The sequence below is a fragment of the Oreochromis niloticus genome, linkage group LG8 (assembly GCF_001858045.2).
Source record: "Oreochromis niloticus isolate F11D_XX linkage group LG8, O_niloticus_UMD_NMBU, whole genome shotgun sequence".
NCBI lineage: Eukaryota > Metazoa > Chordata > Actinopteri > Cichliformes > Cichlidae > Oreochromis > Oreochromis niloticus.
The window spans coordinates 11,738,660-11,758,608 of record NC_031973.2 but is presented as its reverse complement, the minus strand read 5'-3'; the positions used below and the strand labels follow the sequence as shown (position 1 = coordinate 11,758,608).

Sequence of the window (19,949 nt, the reverse complement as noted above, 5' to 3'; positions counted from 1 at the left end):
ACAGACAGTGAATCACTTGCCATGTATGTTTTTTCTCCACTCCTGCTCATAAAGATAATCCCACAAGTACATGTTAATGATTAATGTATTGCAGTTATAATCTCCCACACAGTGTAACTTCTTGTGTCTGACTCTTGCAGGAGGTCAATGAAGGCAGCAATGAGCCCTCTGGTGGACGTACGCTGCTAAACATTTCATAACAAACATCATGGCTGCCCCGTTGGTCAGGATTTTCTCAAAGGTTATACAGAATATTTAGGTTATTATTATTTGCATTTGAAGAGTTTCTGCGCTCATTTGAATATCTTTTCTACGGTATAACCATTTTTTATCATTGAATTGTGTAACCTGTCTGGCTCTTGCCTACGTGACGTTTTTAGCTAACTGATGCTAATGTTTGCTAAAGCTCAAAACTAAGTAGTTTCATCCCAAAACAGTTTCAACATTTAATCCTCAAACAGTGTTCAACCGTGCCCGACATTACTGCGTAATGCTCAGTGACACTGTGTGTTCATTGCCAATTATTTACTAAACGATGTTACATATTTCTACTGCTGTTTGTTTTTCAGTCTTTCAAACAACTCTCTCGTCCATGGGGGGCATGCCAGGCAGGGTGGAGAAGCACTTTCTCCAGATCTGCCCCAGATGTGGCTTCACACCAGCCAGCCGAGGTGGCCTCCTCCTTCCCTCCGCTTCAGACATACACAGAGGAGGAAGGCATGATGAGGGAAGCAGGTAAGCAGGACCTCTTGTTTCATGTTGTAGTGCACAGCTGGAGACAGGATTTCTTAAAATGCTGAATATCTGCATTGCTGTTTGACAGTGAAAAAATATGCACAGGAGCGCATCGCCCCACTTGTGTCAAAAATGGATGAGAATTCGCATATGGATGAGGAAGTGATCAAATCCCTCTTTGAACAAGGTGTACGTAACTAATTTAATCGTGAATTAACGTAAGTGTCATTAAAAATATGCCAGTGTCAGTTTTTTTTCCCTTCGAGTGATTCATTTGTTTTTTGTAGCTCATGGGCATTGAGATCGACCCCGAATATGGTGGGACTGGCTCCTCGTTTTTCTCCTCTATTCTGGTCATCGAGGAGCTGGCGAAGGTGGATCCCTCTGTGGCTGTACTGTGTGACATCCAGAACACTCTGATCAACACGCTGTTTGTTAAACTCGGTACCCCAGCTCAGAAAGAGAAGTACCTCAATCGACTGTCAACGGACATGGTGAGCAGCTTCATAATCTGGAAAAAAAAAAACCAGTGTACAACAATCCAACATTACTGTTCTCCAGTGCAACTGATTAATGTTTTCTGATCATGTTTTCAATTCTGTTTAGTTTTATTTATTTATTTAGTGCAAGATCACAACAGCAGTCGAGTCAAAGCAATAGTTAACTAATGGCTGTCCAGCCATTGGATGATGGGTACTTCGTGATCATAAAGGGGTGGACATGGTCAGCAACAAGACTGTTTAAATGAAGTGTTTAAATGATGCTTAGTTGCTACTAAGGGGCCTAAAGGGTAATAAGAAAATATCTCAGGCAATGATTTTACATTTTAATATTGCCCAGTTTTGGTGAACCCTTATAAATTGTAGTCTCAGTTTCCTGTTCTTAGTTTATACAAGTTAAACCTGGTGTGGTCTTCTGCTGCTCCAGCTCATCTGCTTCAAGAGCATTGAAAAATGCTCTTCTGCAGGACTTGGTCATAACCAATAGTTATTTGATTCATTGCCTTCCCATCATGAAATAAGCATGCGCTTCTCTGAATAAGAAACCTTCGATATGCATTAATGTGTCCCCTTACTGTCATGAATTCTGACTTTTGAACTTGTGCACTGTTAATAAGTTGATGATCTTTCTCCCCATTAGCCCAAAGATGTGGTATTTATGATTCCAAAAATCATCCCCAAAAAAAGGAAAAATTCTTTGTTTTATCATTTATCATGTGATTTGTTTTCTTTGTACTGGTTTAATCTGCTGTTAAGTCAAAGAGATTTATTTACATTATATGCTGTTATTTTTTGGAAACAGGGTGTGCAAATTTCTTCATATTTGTTACATTATGTTTATTTGTACCAGATTGGAAGCTTCTGTCTCTCTGAAGCAGAGTCGGGAAGCGATGCTTTTGCTCTGAAGACGCGTGCTGAAAAGCACAAGGACTATTATGTAATCAATGGATCCAAGATGTGGATCAGTAATGCAGAGCATGCAGGTGTTTTCCTGGTAATGGCCAATGTGGATCTCTCTGCTGTGAGTAGCTACTGATGTTTCTATTCTCACAGTGTGCAGTATTTCTTTTTGAGCCTAGATTTTTAAGGCCCCTCTCAACAGTCGCTTCTGAGTTGATTGCTTTTATTTTTTTGTCTCGGAAATTACCAAGACATGCTGGATTTTTTTTAACAAATTCCAATGAATAAAAACATCAAGTGAAACTTTACTTTATAAGACCCACCCACTATAGGTTGTATTGATGCTTTGTCGTGATTAAATGCATTCCCCTGTGACAGAAAGGTAAATATAAAGTCACCTTTGTTTGGCAGGGATACAGAGGCATCACCTGCTTCATCGTGGACCGGGACACCGAGGGGCTAGAAATCGGCAAGAAGGAGAACAAGCTTGGACTGCGGGCCTCCTCCACCTGCCCGCTCAACTTTGACAATATCAAGGTGAGACCATACATCGTGTACGTTACCAGAGAAATGCCTGGCAAGTGCATTAGATAGATTTTTTTTTTTTACTTCTCTGTTCTCTGTTCTAGGTGCCAGAGAAGAACATTTTAGGAGAGGTCGGTCATGGCTATAAGTATGCCATCGGGATGTTGAACGAGGGTAGGATTGGAATAGCTGCACAGGTAAATTAAAACACAAAATCTGCTCTGTTAAAATGTCAAATTCAGCAGAGTGGTGCTCTAACTTTGTGTGTGTTTCAGATGCTTGGACTGGCGCAGGGTTGCTTTGATCACACTGTTCCTTACACCAGACAGAGGGTGCAGTTTGGAAAACGTATCTTTGACTTCCAGGTCACGATCTATATTTGGACTCTGATTTTTTACAACACCTTGTGGTGATAAGGCTTGGTTCAATACATTCTGATGCTGCCGTTGGTGCTCCTTATATTCCAGGGGATGCAGCACCAAATTGCCCATGTAGCAACGCAGATTGAAGCTGCTCGGCTGTTGACGTACAACGCTGCTCGTCTGAAAGAAGCCGGAAGAACTTTCATTAAAGAAGCCTGCATGGCTAAATACTTCAGCGCAGAGGTGAGCATCTTGTTTTCATGGTAGTACACTGTAGGACAGAATAAGGATATTTTTCTGACCTGTTTACATATGTTGTCATAAAGTTATTTGTGTCATGAGTTCATATAACCAACGGTAGAAGAAGTGGAAGTTTTTGCTGAGACTCTTCATGTTCAACTCAAAAAGTCTTTTTATTTTCTCTGTCTCTTTTTATTATTTACTTTCTTCAGGTTGCCACCCTTACCACATCAAAGTGCATCGAGTGGATGGGAGGAGTAGGCTTCACTAAAGACTACCCTATTGAAAAATACTACAGAGACTGTAAAATTGGTGAGCCTAACTCGACAAATGTGCTTGGACTCTGGACCACTCTGCAAATATTGGCTTGTGTTTGTATGCTGTTAGTGAGATTGCTGCTTAAATAAGCTGTAGTTAGTGTAACTGTGGCTGGAGTCCTACTGTGAAAAGTGCGAAACTTGTGAGTGCTACAGGAGGGTCAGGTGTAGATGTTCATGATTGGACCAGAGTGGGGCGGAGAGAGAAGGCCCGATAGCAGTGGCTGTAATCGGACTCTGCTGGAATTCCCCAGTCTGACCCCTCAGAGTGCCATTATACCAGCACACAGCCAAGGAAGCTGCCATTGCAAAATGTTACTTTTCCTTTCATCACTGCCACTTTGGCTCCCGAGCTCTCCGGCTGGAGCACCGACAGACCTAGCTGCTCGCTAAGCCCCCTTGTCTCCTGCTTGTGAAAGCGGCGGATTCATGTAGTGTGCAGAGTTTGACAAAATGGACTTTGTTGTGTATGTCAGGAATCTGTGCTAATGCTTTGTTTTCTCTCTTTGTGCAGGTACCATTTATGAGGGCACGACGAATATCCAGCTGTCCACTATGGCCAAGTTCATTGATAAGGAGTACAATGTTTGAAACTTTATGAGCAAAGCCTAAACGATTACACTCCGCATTTTCCCCCCCCAGTGATTATAATGGGATTGATCCACACCATGTTGCTATAGATTAGTTCTCGTGTAGCAGCTCATAGTTACTGGTGTTTTGGTTACATTTCTTCAGGTTTAGAGATAAAGCTGCTCTGGTTTAATGATGTTTTTTTTCCTTTTTGTATTCAGTGAGCTTTCCATCGGTTCAAAGACAATGAGTAAGAAACTGTATATCATTTTAAGACCTTTACTAACTTCACCCCACATTTCTTCTAGGATGATTATTAATGTAACAGTAACATAAATGATCCATACATTTGCAATGTGGGAGTCAGTTGTTGAAAGCTGATGATTAGGATTATGTTTCAGTGCCTTCGGAAGATTTGCGATTACTGAGATCAGTGATGTAAAGGTGTGTGTTCTCTGTACAGCAAGTGATTCTACATACTTTCAGGAAATCATCTGTAAAGAATGATCTGTCAGTACTATTAAATGTGAAGTATGCTGTAGTGCAATGTACGGTCGTTTGTATTTGCTGAGGAGTCCAGGTTAATACCAAGTCCTCTCACTAGATGGCAGCATTTTCCCGAGTGACAGCCGCTCACAGACGGGGCAGTCAATTATCATGTCTTTTAACAGCTTGTCACCTCTAATGATATTTTATATCAATTTAATTATGCCGGTGCTTCAGATGAAAAGAGCTCGCCTTGCATAATTGACTCATTGATAATTTTGTGGGTGTGACTGATTAAATTTGCACAGGCTACATGTGCTGTGCAAAATAAGGTCTATTGTTTAAACAGCTTTTAAGCTTTTAGCCAAGACGTCTTGCAAATAGTTATGTGTTGCTATTTTTTATTACTGTTAAATAAATGGAGAGGGAAAAATTAAAACAGACATGGATACTATTTGATGATTTTTATTAGTCACACCGTTTCCTGGCTATAATACAGAAACTTAATGTTTTTGTAGCAGATAATTTTATATTAAGATTTGCTTTTGCTTCTTACTTCATGTATTTGTATAATAATTTGTGTGGCCTGATCAGAAACGACAGCTGTTAATCTTTTTACATTTGAAGAGTGAAATGGACTAAAATGTCTTTGCCCTCATAAAAATTCTAGGATTACCTGTGTGTTTCTTAAAGATCAGTATAATTCTTGACACCACCGCTGTATCTGTAACAAAAGCTTTGAATTTAAAGATGAATTGAGCGTTATTTACTGCTGGGACTTCGCTGATAGAAGTTAGAATCAAACGTGCTAGGCTCCAGTGTAACTGCATACAAACACCTGTTCTTTAAACCTAAATTTCTCTTAGAATAATGTTTAAGTAAAAGATTTTTTTTCTTTTTTTTTAATCACATAAAGATAGAACAGAAAATCAAGCCTGCATTTGCATCACTGATTGAGTGTACTTTGTTTGCCCCTCTGATCCACTCTGACTCGTGGACCTCCCCCCCCCCACCTCTCTTTAATGAACATAATCTGATGAAAACACAGCTATCCGCTTTTCACTTTGCTTCGGCAAAATGCTGCTCAGCTAGCCTCTTTCTCCGCCCCCATCTTTAACACAGCTATGAGACCTCTAATTATGCAAGGATTCAAGTAGCTTTTCACAAAACACAGTGTTGTCCTCTAGAGCTGGAGAGCGCTCCACGAGCTAAAAGGACAGGCTGCATATTTGCAGGTTGAGCAAATTCAATTTGTTTGATTAGTTCTCTGCATTTGCTTCAACTTTGGTTTAAATGGTGCATCTTAAATGTTTTTTAGTGTCTCATTTTTTCTTTGAGTATGCGTATACCAAATACACAGACACGCAAAATGTTGATATCTCTTCCATTTTAGAGATATATGCCCTTAGTCTAAATAGAGATCAGAAAAGCAGTGTGCTTATAAATTCATTTTCTTTCCTGGTCTTTCTTTCGTTCATCATACGCACAAATAAAATGTGACCGAACAGCTCTTATACATGTCTCTTCAGGTACACAATTGAAATTTGCTTAATTCAAGTACTAGCACTGGTGTGTGTGTGACAGAAACAGGCCTATTGTCATCCTCGCGCATTAGATCACCTGCTGCCCCTGTGGGTTTGTCTGCTTTGGTACTAAGCTGATGTGAAAAGACTTTATCACGATGGTTAAGCATTCAATTTGATGTCTGCCTGTAGCGCTTCCTGGCTAATAAAATTACACCGAAGTCAATGCGCTCCGGTGCAGGTGAAATGGACAGCTTTCCTGCCGAACACATGCGCGTCAGGACGCAACAGAAGAGTGGCACGCCGAAATCGTGCGTCATAGTGTTCAGCGTCCGCTTTTAATGACAAAAATCATTAAATGACTAAATATTTAACAATTTTCTGAATCTTTTTGTGGGTTAAGAATAATAGTTCTTCGCCGTTTTGTTATTGTATATCGTAGCTTACATTCGAGCGTAAAACCTATGCGTAATTTGTTTAATAAGGCTAAGTTGCTTGATTTCGCTGGACCATTTAATCAATGGACCATTTATTCAATTTACTGACAGGTAATTGTGGCTCGCGCACGCCCCTCATAACCCTGATACATTTTCCTCTTTTATCTAATTGGTTGATAAGTGGGTGCGTACTGCTGAGCCCGAAGCCAAAACTCTCGCGCGGCCTTTTTCTTTGGAGTCCATTCTTGTCAGACCCCCACGCGGTTTCATCTCAAATCCCATTTGCTATTGTACCTGTCCAATAGCAGCCACCGAGCACGCTTTAACTCGGATGGCATTTTTATTTCATCACTACGATCCGGAGCAAGTCTGACGCAGTGATCTCTGCGCTCTCACGCTGATCATTCTCGTGGGGGGGAAGCTGGGCGCAGCTTTACGCGACTTTCCGAGTTTTCCCTCCATCTTATGCGAACTATTTTAGCTCGGACTTTAACGCCAGAGAATCCTTTAGATCTGTTTAATATCTTTTTTCAGCTTTTGATGGTGATCCCTGTCGGACACTAAACGGTGATGGCAGACTCTGATACTCAAGAGGCTCGCCAACCTGCAAAAGACTCGCCGTTCTCCATAAAGAACCTGCTGAATATTGAAGACAAACCCACGAAGCCAAAAAGCATCCTCGGCTCGCACAAGGGGGTTTTGGAAGGCAGTTTCTTTTCTCGGTTCGGTGATTTGTCTGTTCCTCGATTTGAGCTGCCAGCACAGAGAATTGGACTATCCGCGCAATATCTGGAAAGAGCATCTACCTGGTGGTACCCCTACACGCTTGGAGCACATTTTAGGACTGGAGGTAAATTATTGTATTGCTTTAGACGAGGGACTTATAGTGTTTTAATATTAATTCACGTTCTTCTATCGGAAAAGCTGTGGTGTATTTAACATCGTGAATGGATACGTAAATCTTAATAAAATGTTTTAAATACTTAAAACTCTAAATTAAACTTAATGTATCCCAACAATAAACCTATTACATAAAGGGGAAAAAATAGAATGCAGGTAGGATAGCTTTCACGGCAGAATTTTATGTCGTTGAAGAGTAGGTTTTAACAAAATAAAATGTGTTTTTCTCCAGGGTCTGAGAAGGTCAGCTTAAGAGAAGCATCACAGGCACCGGACAGGCGCTCTCCGGATCTCCAGAAAAGTGATCAAGATGCCAAAGATGAAAGCGCCGACGATGACATCGCCCTGGATGAAAGTGACTCGGAGGAGCCAAAGAAAGAAACAGACCAGGAGGACGACTGGAGGAGAAAAAACGACGAGCTGGACTCCGAGAAGAAGCCCTGTCGGAAGAAAAAGACGCGCACCGTGTTTTCCAGAAGTCAGGTCTTTCAGCTGGAGTCCACTTTCGACATTAAGCGCTACCTGAGCAGCTCAGAGAGGGCAGGCCTAGCCGCGTCCCTGCACTTAACCGAGACGCAGGTGAAAATCTGGTTCCAGAACCGGAGGAATAAGTGGAAAAGGCAGCTGGCCGCCGAGCTGGAGGCGGCCAACCTGAGCCATGCGGCGGCACAGAGGATTGTGCGGGTTCCCATACTCTACCACGAGAATGGAGCTCCAGAAACGAGCGGGGGCCCTGCTACAAACTCACCGGGCGGCCAAGCACTCTTGGCTTTCCCCCATCACATGTACTATTCTCACCCAGTCCCACTGCTGAGACCCGTTTAACATTTGTGTCATAAAGCATTGTACATATATTTTTAAATGAGAGTGATTAACTGGAAAAAAAAAAATACAATTTTGTATATTTTGTAGATTGAACGGACACGGTAGTTATTATTATTATTATTATTATTATTATTATTATGATGATCATGTGTAATCATGCTTTCTTCTACTAAAGTGTCCTTGAGCAAGACAGGGTCCCTTTTACAGCTCCCACGCGTGTGGGGAACAAAAGTAATGGATTACTGGTTATTTTATTTTTCTTTTTAATTATTACGATCGATTTCGAAATGGGTGCATATATTTGAACCTATTCAGTTGAACAGGGTTGGCTGTCTATAGGCTATGTAATTTACAGAGATTTGTGTCAGTGTTTGAATGTGGGATTAAATATTTTAATATTTTTCAATATTGTGCAATACTGTTGGCTTTAAATTAGGCTGCCAGCCTTTGTCTCCCATAGGCCTATAGCTCACTTTGTAATAGTCAGGACAATCATGTCATTCTTAAAATACCTTCCACCCCACCCCCCCACCACCAAAAAAACAACTGCAGATGATACAGGCATTTGTCTTTATGACGCAGTGGTTGGCGTAATTTTAAAGCCATGAAAAAGCCAAAAAAGCCTCTGTTTTTGTGTATGGTTTTCTTCTGATGTTGTTATTGAAATTCTGTATATTATATGGTCTCGCACTCAGTAAAAATTCATTCAAGCAAGAAATGTTTCCTTTTATATAGCTGTGGTGTGTGCAACACGAATGTTTATTCAAGTGATGTCGTTTCTTGGTTTCAAACATTTGTGAGGGGTCTGTTCTTAAGGATTCTTAAGTCTGTTCTAATGCTGATCCGTGTTTTATTCGAAGGTAAAACACGGATCAGCATTAGAGTGACAACAATATCTATACCGATGACTTAGAAAATAAACAACTGCATTCTAAATTATAGGAACATTGGATGAACCAAATGTTGGGTTTCTGTGAAGCATTTAGGCCTCAGCGTCTGCTCTTTTAAATCTCATCATCTTATATAATTTTTGCTTTATATAATTAAGAAAAAATATTGCGGAAAACATGTCCTATAATTAGAAGAAACAAAACTGTCATATATCCACACAAATTAGAATGTACTAGCCTAAATTACAAAATGAATCCGAAAGATTGAGAGCCAGGCTTCTTAATTTTTCATAAATTCATCACGTTCCTAAATGCTTTATTTTATTATTCTTTTTTTTTTAATTTTTATTATTATTTCCCTTATTGAATGGCGCATGAGAGCAACTTAAACTAAAATATACCATTACATGTGCCTCAATATGGTTGATTTATGGTGGTTAATGTATGTGGTAAATTCCTCGTCAAACTTCAAAAACCAAAACCAAAAAGCCAAAAGCAAAACAATGGACAACAAAAAAGGCACATTGTACAGGTGCCTGTTTCAAAATGTGCTCACTTTTTTCTCAGCTTTTCTGCTACCTGTTTATTTAACATATGAGCTATACAACTTCATGATTTTAGAATAAAACTACAGATAAATGCTTGCATAGATAGATAGATAGATAGATAGATAGATAGATAGATAGATAGATAGATATCAGGGCTAATCATCTTAGAAAGTAGGCTCTAGTAAGAAATACGGCGTAAGACGGAAAAGGGACCCATGTCACGTGTTCTGTATTGAAACAACGGAAATAACCGTAGAAATCAGCTCAGCCAATGAAATCGCAGGCGCGAACTTGAACATTTCTTTCAACCAATCAGCGCCTTGTGGACCATCGGTAGCGAGCTAGCCTCACGCAGCCACATTGTGTTCTCGTATATTCATATATTTTTATATTTTATAGTTAACTAAAAAGGTATAATAATCGCTCTTGACAAATAAACCAACTGGTCACGTCCGAACGACATCTGACTGAAGCGGTAAGTGAAGTGAAACTACTAACATTTGTGCTCGTTGCTTTTACCCTTTCAAGCTAGCATTAGCTAACACCAGTGGCAAGAGTAGTAGTAGTGGGCTTGGTGTAATTCCTGGATTTAACTGAACAATGAGTCCAGTCAGTGTGGAACAAAAAGTAATGCGGTTATAAAGTCACAAGTAACGCAGTCATTCAACTGACAGAAAGGCATATAAACATGTATTTTAGTTTATATGGTTGCTAGCTACTATTTGGGGCGGGTATTCTGTCGGTGGGCTGCATTAAAAACAAGCAACAAAGCCTTTAACCAGCTGCTGTTAGGCTGTGGTTGCGACCAGGTAATTTATTTAGCTTTCTAATGTGTATAAAAACGCATGTTTGGTTTTCACTGAAGCCACTAATAACTTCTAAGTAATAGTAACCCTTTATAAGGGAGTCACTGAAAGACGTGGAAATTCAAAATTTCAAATCTGAAGTGTCATTGGAGCACGTTGTGTTGCAAATCACAATCAGTATAGTCACTCCTCCCCATCTTAGGTAAACATGTTTCCAAAAAGTGTGTGTATATAAAATAAAGTACTGGAAAAACTAAAAACGATTTTAGGGAAACATTTTTATCTTGTATAATACTGGCATTTGTCACAACGATAACAGCAGTCCTGTTCAGTCACAGGCCTTATGATACTTGGTGAAGCTTCTGTAAGGTGACATAATTTCCAATAAGACATTGTAACAAAATATTTATAATTTCCAGCAACAATTTAAGCTCTTTCGCTGCATGTGTATCCACCCGGATATAGGGTTTATTTTGTGGCATGGTACTTAAAAAAGGTTGCAACTACTCAAATGCAAAATAAAAGAGAGAACATAAATATCCAGCCAACTTTGAAGGTGAGCATTAACAGTGAAGCCTTAATCTAAAATGGTGATGCAGAATGTAAATGTATAACAAGGAGTAAAAATGGTATAACTAGTGGTGGTACCACTTATTTTCTCTTACATGTGATTCAGTCAAAAATAAATTATTCACATATATTGAAATACTAAGTCAGTTTTAGCAGTAACAAGACTCACGGTAAAAAATACATGGATGTATGCTTATAAAATGAACTACATATAGCATCTGTGGTTCTATTTATAGCCTGAAAATGTCAAGTGGAATAAATTTATCACTGAATCACTTTATATTATCACACAAACTTGTGGCAAGGTTCAATATACAATTGACATCTGCTGTCCTACGTTTATAATAGTTTTTTATTTTTTTTGTTTTTCATAACACAAGTATGGCTTGCTAGATACATCCATTGTGTGTCTAAAGTGGACTTGACATCCCTTGTACCAGTTTCAGGTGAACAGGTCATATGATCAAATATGTTGCTACCGTTTTTATGCCACAGATGTCTCAAATTTCCAGAAATCCTGAACAAACAACACCTATCTCAACTTCTATCACAACTATACAACTGGAACTATATGCACAGCTACCAGTGTTAATTTCAATTTTATGATGAATGGTATGGGAGTAGATAAGGGTCAAAAACACAGTTCCCCAATTTGTGAAAGAATACTGAAGTGTAGGTCACTGTCTGTGTGTGTGTGTGTGTGTGTGTATATATATATATATATATGTATGTACGTATGTACGTACGTACGTACGTACACGTATATACACGTATACACACGTATACATGTATGTATATATATGTGTGTGTGTGTGTGTGTGTGTGTGTGTGTGTGTGTATATATATATATATATATATATATATATATATATATATATATATATATATATATATATACATACATGTATGTATGTATGTATGTATGTATGTATGTATATATATATATACATACACACACACACACACATATATATATGTATATGTGTATATATATGTGTATATATACATATGTGTGTGTGTGTGTGTGTGTGTATAACCTGATCTTTGCTGACTCACTGGGAGGAATCCATGGCTCTACAATCTTAATATGAAGCATTGGGGTGCTAATTTTGGCTATTAAGTTACCAAATATAGCTCCTTACCCAATAAAGTGTTAAAAATTTCTATACAGACATTTTTTTCCAAATGAATGAGGAAATGAATAAAATATGTGTTTTGACAGTGTCATAGATGTTCATAGTGGAGCAGTATTTAAAACTGGGTAGTTAGATTGAAATTAACAGCCCAGTTTATAATGTTTGACCTCTGTTGTGTTTTGTTGTGACTCCAGTCTAAATGTCAGTTAGGTTGCATTAAAACACCTTGCAGGGTTGATTACTATTAAAGTTTAAATCGCTTGCTCATTTTTCTCTGCTGCAGATGACAGGTTCAAACGAGTACAAGCTCAATCAGGGACCAGAGGATGGCATCTCTGCTGTCAAGTTCAGTCCCAGCACAGCACAGTTTCTCCTGGTTTCCTCTTGGGACTGCACTGTCCGTCTCTATGACGTGGGAGGCAACACCATGCGAATGAAGTACCAGCACACGGCTCCAGTTCTGGATTGTGCATTTTATGTAGGTCACATATTTTGTGCTTAGGTTTCTTCTTGTTATATTATAACCTTGAAGTCTGGTGTGCTCAAATGATGAAACCTTTAACTTTCAGGATCCAACACATTCTTGGAGTGGAGGTTTAGATGCACAGTTAAAAATGCATGATTTGAACACAGACCAAGGTATGTTACTAATCTGGTAGGTGGATTAAGAAGTAGTAGTAGTAGTAAAACATATATGTTGGAATGCTTTCATCTATATTCTGCTGGTTTCTTCTCTTTAAACAGACACAATTGTTGGAACACATGATGCTGCCATTCGTTGTGTAGAGTACTGCCCAGAAGTTAATGTCATGGTAACAGGTAGCTGGGATAGATCAGTTCGACTGTGGGACCCACGAACGCCCTGCAACGCTGGCACCTTTACTCAGCCAGACAAGGTAAAGCAGTCGAGCCACCACTGAGCTTAATCACATTGTTTATAAGATTGTTATATACATGTTTTCAGAATTGCTATTAAAGTTTAAAAAGAAAACATGACATTTTTGGAGATTCATGCTTTTCAAAGCAACAAAGTATTTTGGATTCTCGGGAGGGCATTTGTTCAGCAGTTGTTATTGAGAATGAGTTGATAAGACTATTAATGAAAACAGGACATTTTTTTGATGGATTTTATTTACATTTTATTTTGGCTTTACTCCTAATACTGGTACACAGTGATGTAGCTATTAAGATACTTTCTAGAAAGCTCCCTACATTAGACATTGTATTCATTTACTTTCCCATAATGGTTAACACAGAAAAAGATGTTAAGTTTAATATGTTTGCATGTGGTTAAGTAATGTTGTATGCATATGCATATACATTTCATATGATTTTTGGTACTGCTAGTGATGTCGCCATCTTGTCTCATAACTTGTCTCTGTCAAAGGTGTATACCCTCTCTGTGGCTGGAGATAGGCTGATTGTTGGCACAGCAGGACGACGAGTACTGGTGTGGGATTTGAGAAACATGGGATATGTACAGCAAAGAAGAGAGTCCAGTCTGAAGTATCAGACGCGCTGCATTAGAGCCTTCCCCAACAAACAGGTAGACTTTATAAAATATAAAGACTGTGTTAAAACCTGGCTGATAATTTGTTCTTAATAGAACCTGATAATATAGAGTCAAATTTTAACCTCATATTTTCTGTCTTGGCTCCAGGGGTATGTCTTGAGTTCAATTGAGGGACGTGTAGCTGTGGAGTACCTGGACCCAAGCCAGGAAGTTCAGAAGAAGAAATACGCTTTCAAGTGCCACAGGCTGAAGGAAGAAGGAATCGAGCATGTTTATCCTGTCAATGCCATCTCATTTCACAGTGTTCATAACACCTTTGCCACAGGTAAGATTGGCTAGTTAGTACTTGACAAAAGCAGGTATTTGTTTCTTCTTAGACCTTTCTTAGCTTATATATGTATATACAAAAAAAGTCACAGTTACAGAAAATATCTCAGATTTTTCTCTGACCTTCACCTCTTAACTGCCAAGGTTGCATCCAGAACTCTTGTTAATATAGATCCAAATCTCAGCAATACCAAGGCTTAAAAACTTTTTGAGGTTGACCTTGAACCTCTCCTTTTACCAGGTGGCTCAGATGGCTTTGTGAACATCTGGGATCCATTCAACAAGAAGCGTCTGTGTCAGTTCCATCGGTACCCGACCAGTATTGCATCACTGGCCTTTAATAATGATGGCACCATGCTTGCAATCGCCGCCTCCTACATGTTTGAGAAAGGAGACATCAGCCATCCAGAGGATGCCATCTTTATCCGCCAGGTCACAGATGCTGAGACAAAGCCCAAGTGAGTCTTCCTCTTGTCTGCTGTGCAAAGTACTGCTCAGAATGGCAGTTTCATACCTCTGAATCTCTGAGCAGTGCTGTTTACAATGTGCACGTCGAGCTGCAGCATATGCTGATCTTTATCTCTGTCCATCCACTTTTCAATATCCGATAGTGAAAGATAGATGAGAACTTGAAGTCCCCCTTTCACTTTGTACATCTATGGCTGTTATAAATATACACCCAGTGACCAAATAAATATAAACCTTCTGTATAGCATGAGGCAGTCCATTAAAGTGGGCCTGTTATAAATACTACCCCTGTTTTATCAATGTCAAAAGCATTGAGGTGTTCTTTTGACTTGTTTTTCAATCCAGACCTAAAGTATTTTAAAAGGAATTCTTAATATTTCCATCTGTATCTAATTTGAAATAAATCATAGATTTTAATAGAGTTCATTTTCAGCTTTATTTGAGTAAGCTGAATAGGTACTGGCAGGTAAACATCCATAATAGTCCATAAACATCACAACATACTTTTCAAATACCAGATTGTCTCTTTCACCATCAGCCATACTTGTCCCTAGAACTTGGTTGCAGAGCTCAACAGTTTCTTGTCATGTGTTTGGTAACCACGACCTGGCATTTTGAGGCTTATCTTTGTGGTGTATATCATAGCCATGACTATACTGGGACTCTGGCCAAAAAATCCAAATCTCTTTAAGGTTATCTTGTCCTTCACCTCAGGATGCCTTAAATGTGCTTTTTTTCATTGCAGCTTTTAGATGCAGAAAGATTGATTGTAATCTCAATAAGCAGATGTTAAAAGTAATTTTAAAGTACCGACTTAATTTAAAGGCGAGTGGCTTTTGTCGAGAACTTTGAAAAGAAGCAATGATACAAAACTGTAGTTACCAAATGGGATATGACTTGTCTCCATGTATCTATTCAGTGATTGCTCAAGTTAATTGAATCTCTTCTTGTGTTTTTTGGTTTACAGGTCAACCTAAGTGCACAGAGGAAGACTTCCCTCTGCCTTTGAAGCCTTTATCACATTGGATTTATCTGCTGGCATCCAGTGTACCATTACTATATCGTTTCCTGTCATTTCTTTCCATTCCCAAACAGCATTTGTAATTTAAGTAACAGTTGTTACATTTTCTTCTCGTTTCTGGTCTGTGTTAAATATGTCATTCTTTCATGTATTTGTCTTGTTCTTTCTTGACTAAAATCATTTTTGTATATACTGTACTTTTTTGACTTTTCTTTCCCCTTGGTCATTTTGGTATTTTGACATTTTAACAAGGCACAGTTGCAGCTGTTCTTGGATCAGTCTTTCAATGCTCACAGTTTGATACTTGGAATTTAATAAATGTTCAAATATGACCAGCATGAAGTTCATTTATATTCTGTCACATGCTACCTGCATGAACAACAGCTGGAGAAATGCTAGGAATGTGTCAAGGCAATAAGGATTGTTCTCTTGATGATGTGTTGAGGGAAAGTGATGATCCACTCATCTTGCTGTGGGCTCCACTTGCCCCCAGACAGTGACCTCTGCTGATAGACATCAGAGGTCTTTGGCCTAAACAAGATCCTGGTTTATTACTGTGGAAAAATTTGGAGAAAAAAAAAAACGACTAAACTTGATGACCCGGCCTATTTAATCATCCTTTTAAAAAAAGGATGATTAAATAGGCCGGGTCATCAAGTTTAGTCGTTTTTTTAAATAGATAGATCGATCCCTTAGTAGTGGATTTATGGTAACATCCAACCCATAAACACTGAGCTAATTCTGCTGTTTTAGCAGATGACAGCAGTGATATTTCAGAGGACTAAAACTTTTTAAAAGTGTATTATCACTGAATTTATCTGCTAGACTGTGCCAGTTGTTACACTGGTGACAGAATTAGATGCAACACAGGCTTTTTTAATGCAGTATTTGGTAATATACGACTGGCACAGCGCAGCTCTGGAAAAATATAAGCGATGTCTTTTTCCTGCAGATTTTCAATGGCATCTAATGCAGTTTCTGAAACCTTTCAGCCTAAGCATGAGAGAAGATATAGATGTCAATTATTCTATTTAAGAGATCCTATTTTTTTCCTAATGGTTTTATCTGCTTCTGCAGTATCCTGGAAATGATTAGTCCACTTTGGTGAAATGATGTAACTAATTCCCATGATTGTCGATAATGAGTCTGTCTTTGACGTTGGATTAGGACTGCAGCTTAATATGAAATGGCATTCATGGAAATAGAGGGAGAATGGGCAGGGGTTTGTTATTGTGGCTGTAGTGAATTACCTTGTTTCCTGTCATTTTTTGGCTTCTACTAAATTGCAAAATTTAGTGAGTGTTCATTAAACCCATATTGGATAGGTGTTACACAGGAAAAAGTAATTTAGCAGTCTATTTGAAAGGTGCATTAAGGCAGTTAGTATTTTTCCAACCCTTTTATTAAAAGATTTATTAAGCTCTGTAATTTAACAAATTGTTGCAGATAGCTGGATTATCTATCAGCATGTTCTTCCAAATGTCTTTTTTTTTTAAATTTCCTCTAGCAAATGTTCAGATAACCACATCTGTGGTTGTGTGGCTGGGCTCTGATTTCCAACCACTGAAGTGTTGCAGACACTTTGGCTCTACATGAAACCGTTACATGACAATTAAAATGGGTGATTGTCCTCCAACAGCCTGTCAGGTGCATTTAACCCAACCACAAAGGGCTCTTATGTTCACTCAAGAGGGCGCAGATGACCTTCAGCAGACACCTTATCTCTCAAGACCGGTTTCTAATATTATATCAAGCTGATGATAGCCCTGCGTCCTTCGTGAGCTGGGGAAAAATGGGGAAATCACATGATGCATCAGGAAACTATTGACCACATTCTGGTTTGTCTTACATTTCATTGTTACTTACTGTAGACCACAAAGACACACAGTGACACCATGCTATAATGCACTTCCTTCAAGCCTTTCATTGTAAAATCACAATTTTAAATCATAAAAATTAGACTATGGTAATCTTTAATGAGCATAAATTATATTTCATGCTGGAAGAAAACTGATTACAAGATTTCATAACCATATCAGCACACCTAATATGGTTCAGTGTTCAAGGTATTACGGTTTTTTGGGGGGGGCGGTGTTGAGTAAATGCATAAAGAGCAGAATGTTGTGAATGTCATTTTCTAACAAAGCCTCCTTTAATACTTATGAAAAAATGTTTGCCCTCTTCCTGGTTTTTATTCAGTTATTTTTGCATATTTGTTACATAAATTATCAAACAAATTGTAAAATTACAGTAATTAACCCAAGTATATACAAATAATGATTTATTTTAATAAGAGAAACAAGCTTTCCAAACCTGTGTATCCCTGTGTGAGAAAAGGTAAATATACCCTTTGTTAAATTAAAAATTAAATGTTATTAACTGCATTTTTTGGAAAAGTGAGTTTAGTTTCAGTTAAACTGAACTTGTCTGACAAAGTGAAGGAGGCTAAAAGATCTCATGAAGCAACACATCATGCCATGATCTAAAGAATTAGCAGAGAAACAAAGTCATTGGCATCTATCAGGCAGGAAAGGGTGGCAAAGCCATTTCTAAGGATTTGGGACTCCAGCAAACCATGGAGAGAAAACCTTCCCAGCAGGGGCCAGCTCATGAAAATTACTCCAAGAGTGCATCGACGACTCATCCAGGTCACAAAAGCACCCAAAACATTTAAGGTTAGAGTTCATGATTCAACAATAAGAAAGAGGATGAGCAAAGATGGAGCCCACGGGAAAGTTTCAAGGTGAAAACTACTGTTGACCAAACAAGGCTGTCTCACATTTGCCAAACTGTATTTCATAATACAAATTTCATACCAACAGTGAAACATGGCGGTAGTGTGATAGTCTGGCCATCAGTTTGTGCCCTAAAGCGTAAGCACACCTGGGTTTATGCAGCAGGACAAAGATCCAAAACATGCCGGTAAACTCACCTCTGCTCAAAAAAACAAAATGAAGGTTTTGGAGTGGCCTATTCAAAGTCTAGCCCTAAATCTGAGATGCTTTGGTATGACCTTAAACAGAAGGTTCACGCTCGAAAAACCTTCAATGGGCTGAATCAAAAGAATTGTCAGTAGGTCAAAATTCTTCCACAGTGATGTGAAAGGCTCATTGTCAGTTATCACAAATGCTTGATTGCAGTTTTTGCTGCCAAGGGAGGCACAAGCAGTTATTAGGTTTAGGGGGCAATTACTTTTTGGCACAGGGTCAGGTAGCTTTGGATAGGTTTTTCCCCTTAATAAATGAAACCATCATTTTAAAATAGCATTTTGCATTCACTCTAGTTATCTTTGTCTAATTACAATTTGTTTGATGATCTCAAACACATGTGAAAAACGTGCAAAAAAAAAAAAATGTGGATGGGGGAAAGTACTTTTTCATAGCACTATGCCACCAGTGAGGTTAAAAAGTTATTTATTTTATATTTTTTCTAAAATATCATTCATACATTTAATTTAATAAAGAAATGTAATCCAAATTAATAATTTTAGAGACCTTTACTAAATTTTTAAATGATTTAAATAAGGATTTGGACTGCACTGTATTTAACTTAATCTCCAGCGCAAAGCTTACGAGCCAAAATGGAACGTCAAACCAAATAACTGTGACCCCCCTTGTCATGCCCAGAGATTTTTAATTTACTACAGTCCAGCTCCCAGAGGAGTGCCCCTGTCCCCTGTCAGCCCTGTAAAAGAGATGGATAGCTGTGAGTGTGACACCTAGCAGTGGGTTACATGGCCTTAAGCTTTATCGCCTAATTACGCTCTAATGTAACTACAATGCTCTTGAGAAGATGTTGTCTCGCCCACCAAAGCTCCTTTAAAAGCCTCCCTGGGGCAGGGGCAGATAGGAGCGAGGTGCTGAGGCAGGCCACAGCCATGTCCGAGTGAAAGGGTTGGGTTTCGTTCCCCGAAGTTTGGATGAAGTGGACACAGCATGCTAAATCTGGGGAGGAAAAGACCATGATATTAACTTTGGAAACTGTAGAAATTGAAAGAAATTATCAGTGTAACAACCTTGTATAAAAACTAAATTGATGCTGTTTTAAATTACACAGCCACTGTTGTGTTAATCACACTACCACATCTTATTAGGTATTACATTTAGACTAACTTCACTATAAAGGGCATCACATAATAAATGTATTTCTGTATTTTACACAAACAGCGTAAACAAACGTAAGCATTAATACGTGGAACGTTCGGCTACCAGGTTATCAGTTACACTTGTGTGTATCTTCCACCAATGTAAACTGTCCAAGGCCTCATAAATGGACCATTTGACCACTTATTCTGCAGAAGAGTGGTTAGCAGATGCAGATGGCACATTCAGAAAGTAGCTGTGACTTTTT

The 19,949-nt window shown here is 38.7% G+C and overlaps 3 protein-coding genes across 5 annotated transcripts; all 3 read left to right on the top strand.

The window, feature by feature from the left end:
* Positions 1-134: 134 nt before the first annotated feature.
* On the top strand, positions 135-4,879 carry acadsb (acyl-CoA dehydrogenase short/branched chain). 2 transcript variants are annotated; one of them, XM_003441785.3, is made up of 11 exons: positions 135-241; positions 570-735; positions 824-924; positions 1,023-1,229; positions 2,086-2,256; positions 2,547-2,672; positions 2,765-2,857; positions 2,936-3,025; positions 3,128-3,265; positions 3,475-3,574; positions 4,094-4,879. In XM_003441785.3, the coding sequence occupies exons 1-11, from the start codon at positions 209-211 to the stop codon at positions 4,168-4,170; spliced, it is 1,302 nt and encodes a 433-aa protein (XP_003441833.1). In that variant the 5' UTR covers positions 135-208; the 3' UTR covers positions 4,171-4,879. The 2 variants fall into 2 exon arrangements, with proteins under 2 accessions (XP_003441833.1, XP_019218058.1); XM_019362513.2 differs by having other exon boundaries at positions 202-315.
* A 580-nt stretch (positions 4,880-5,459) lies between these two features.
* hmx3b (H6 family homeobox 3b) lies at positions 5,460-9,026 on the top strand. Its single transcript, XM_003441784.4, has 2 exons — positions 5,460-7,445; positions 7,728-9,026. Exons 1-2 carry the CDS (start codon positions 7,166-7,168, stop codon positions 8,318-8,320), a joined length of 873 nt encoding a protein of 290 aa, XP_003441832.1. The 5' UTR covers positions 5,460-7,165; the 3' UTR covers positions 8,321-9,026.
* Positions 9,027-10,055: 1,029 nt separating this feature from the next.
* bub3 (BUB3 mitotic checkpoint protein) lies at positions 10,056-15,931 on the top strand. 2 transcript variants are annotated; one of them, XM_005471398.4, is made up of 8 exons: positions 10,056-10,233; positions 12,554-12,748; positions 12,840-12,909; positions 13,015-13,166; positions 13,658-13,816; positions 13,931-14,108; positions 14,352-14,568; positions 15,546-15,931. In XM_005471398.4, exons 2-8 carry the CDS (start codon positions 12,554-12,556, stop codon positions 15,553-15,555), a joined length of 981 nt encoding a protein of 326 aa, XP_005471455.1. In that variant the 5' UTR covers positions 10,056-10,233; the 3' UTR covers positions 15,556-15,931. The 2 variants fall into 2 exon arrangements, with proteins under 2 accessions (XP_005471455.1, XP_003441831.1); XM_003441783.5 differs by lacking the exon at positions 15,546-15,931 and having other exon boundaries at positions 14,352-14,572.
* The last annotated feature ends 4,018 nt before the right edge of the window (positions 15,932-19,949 follow it).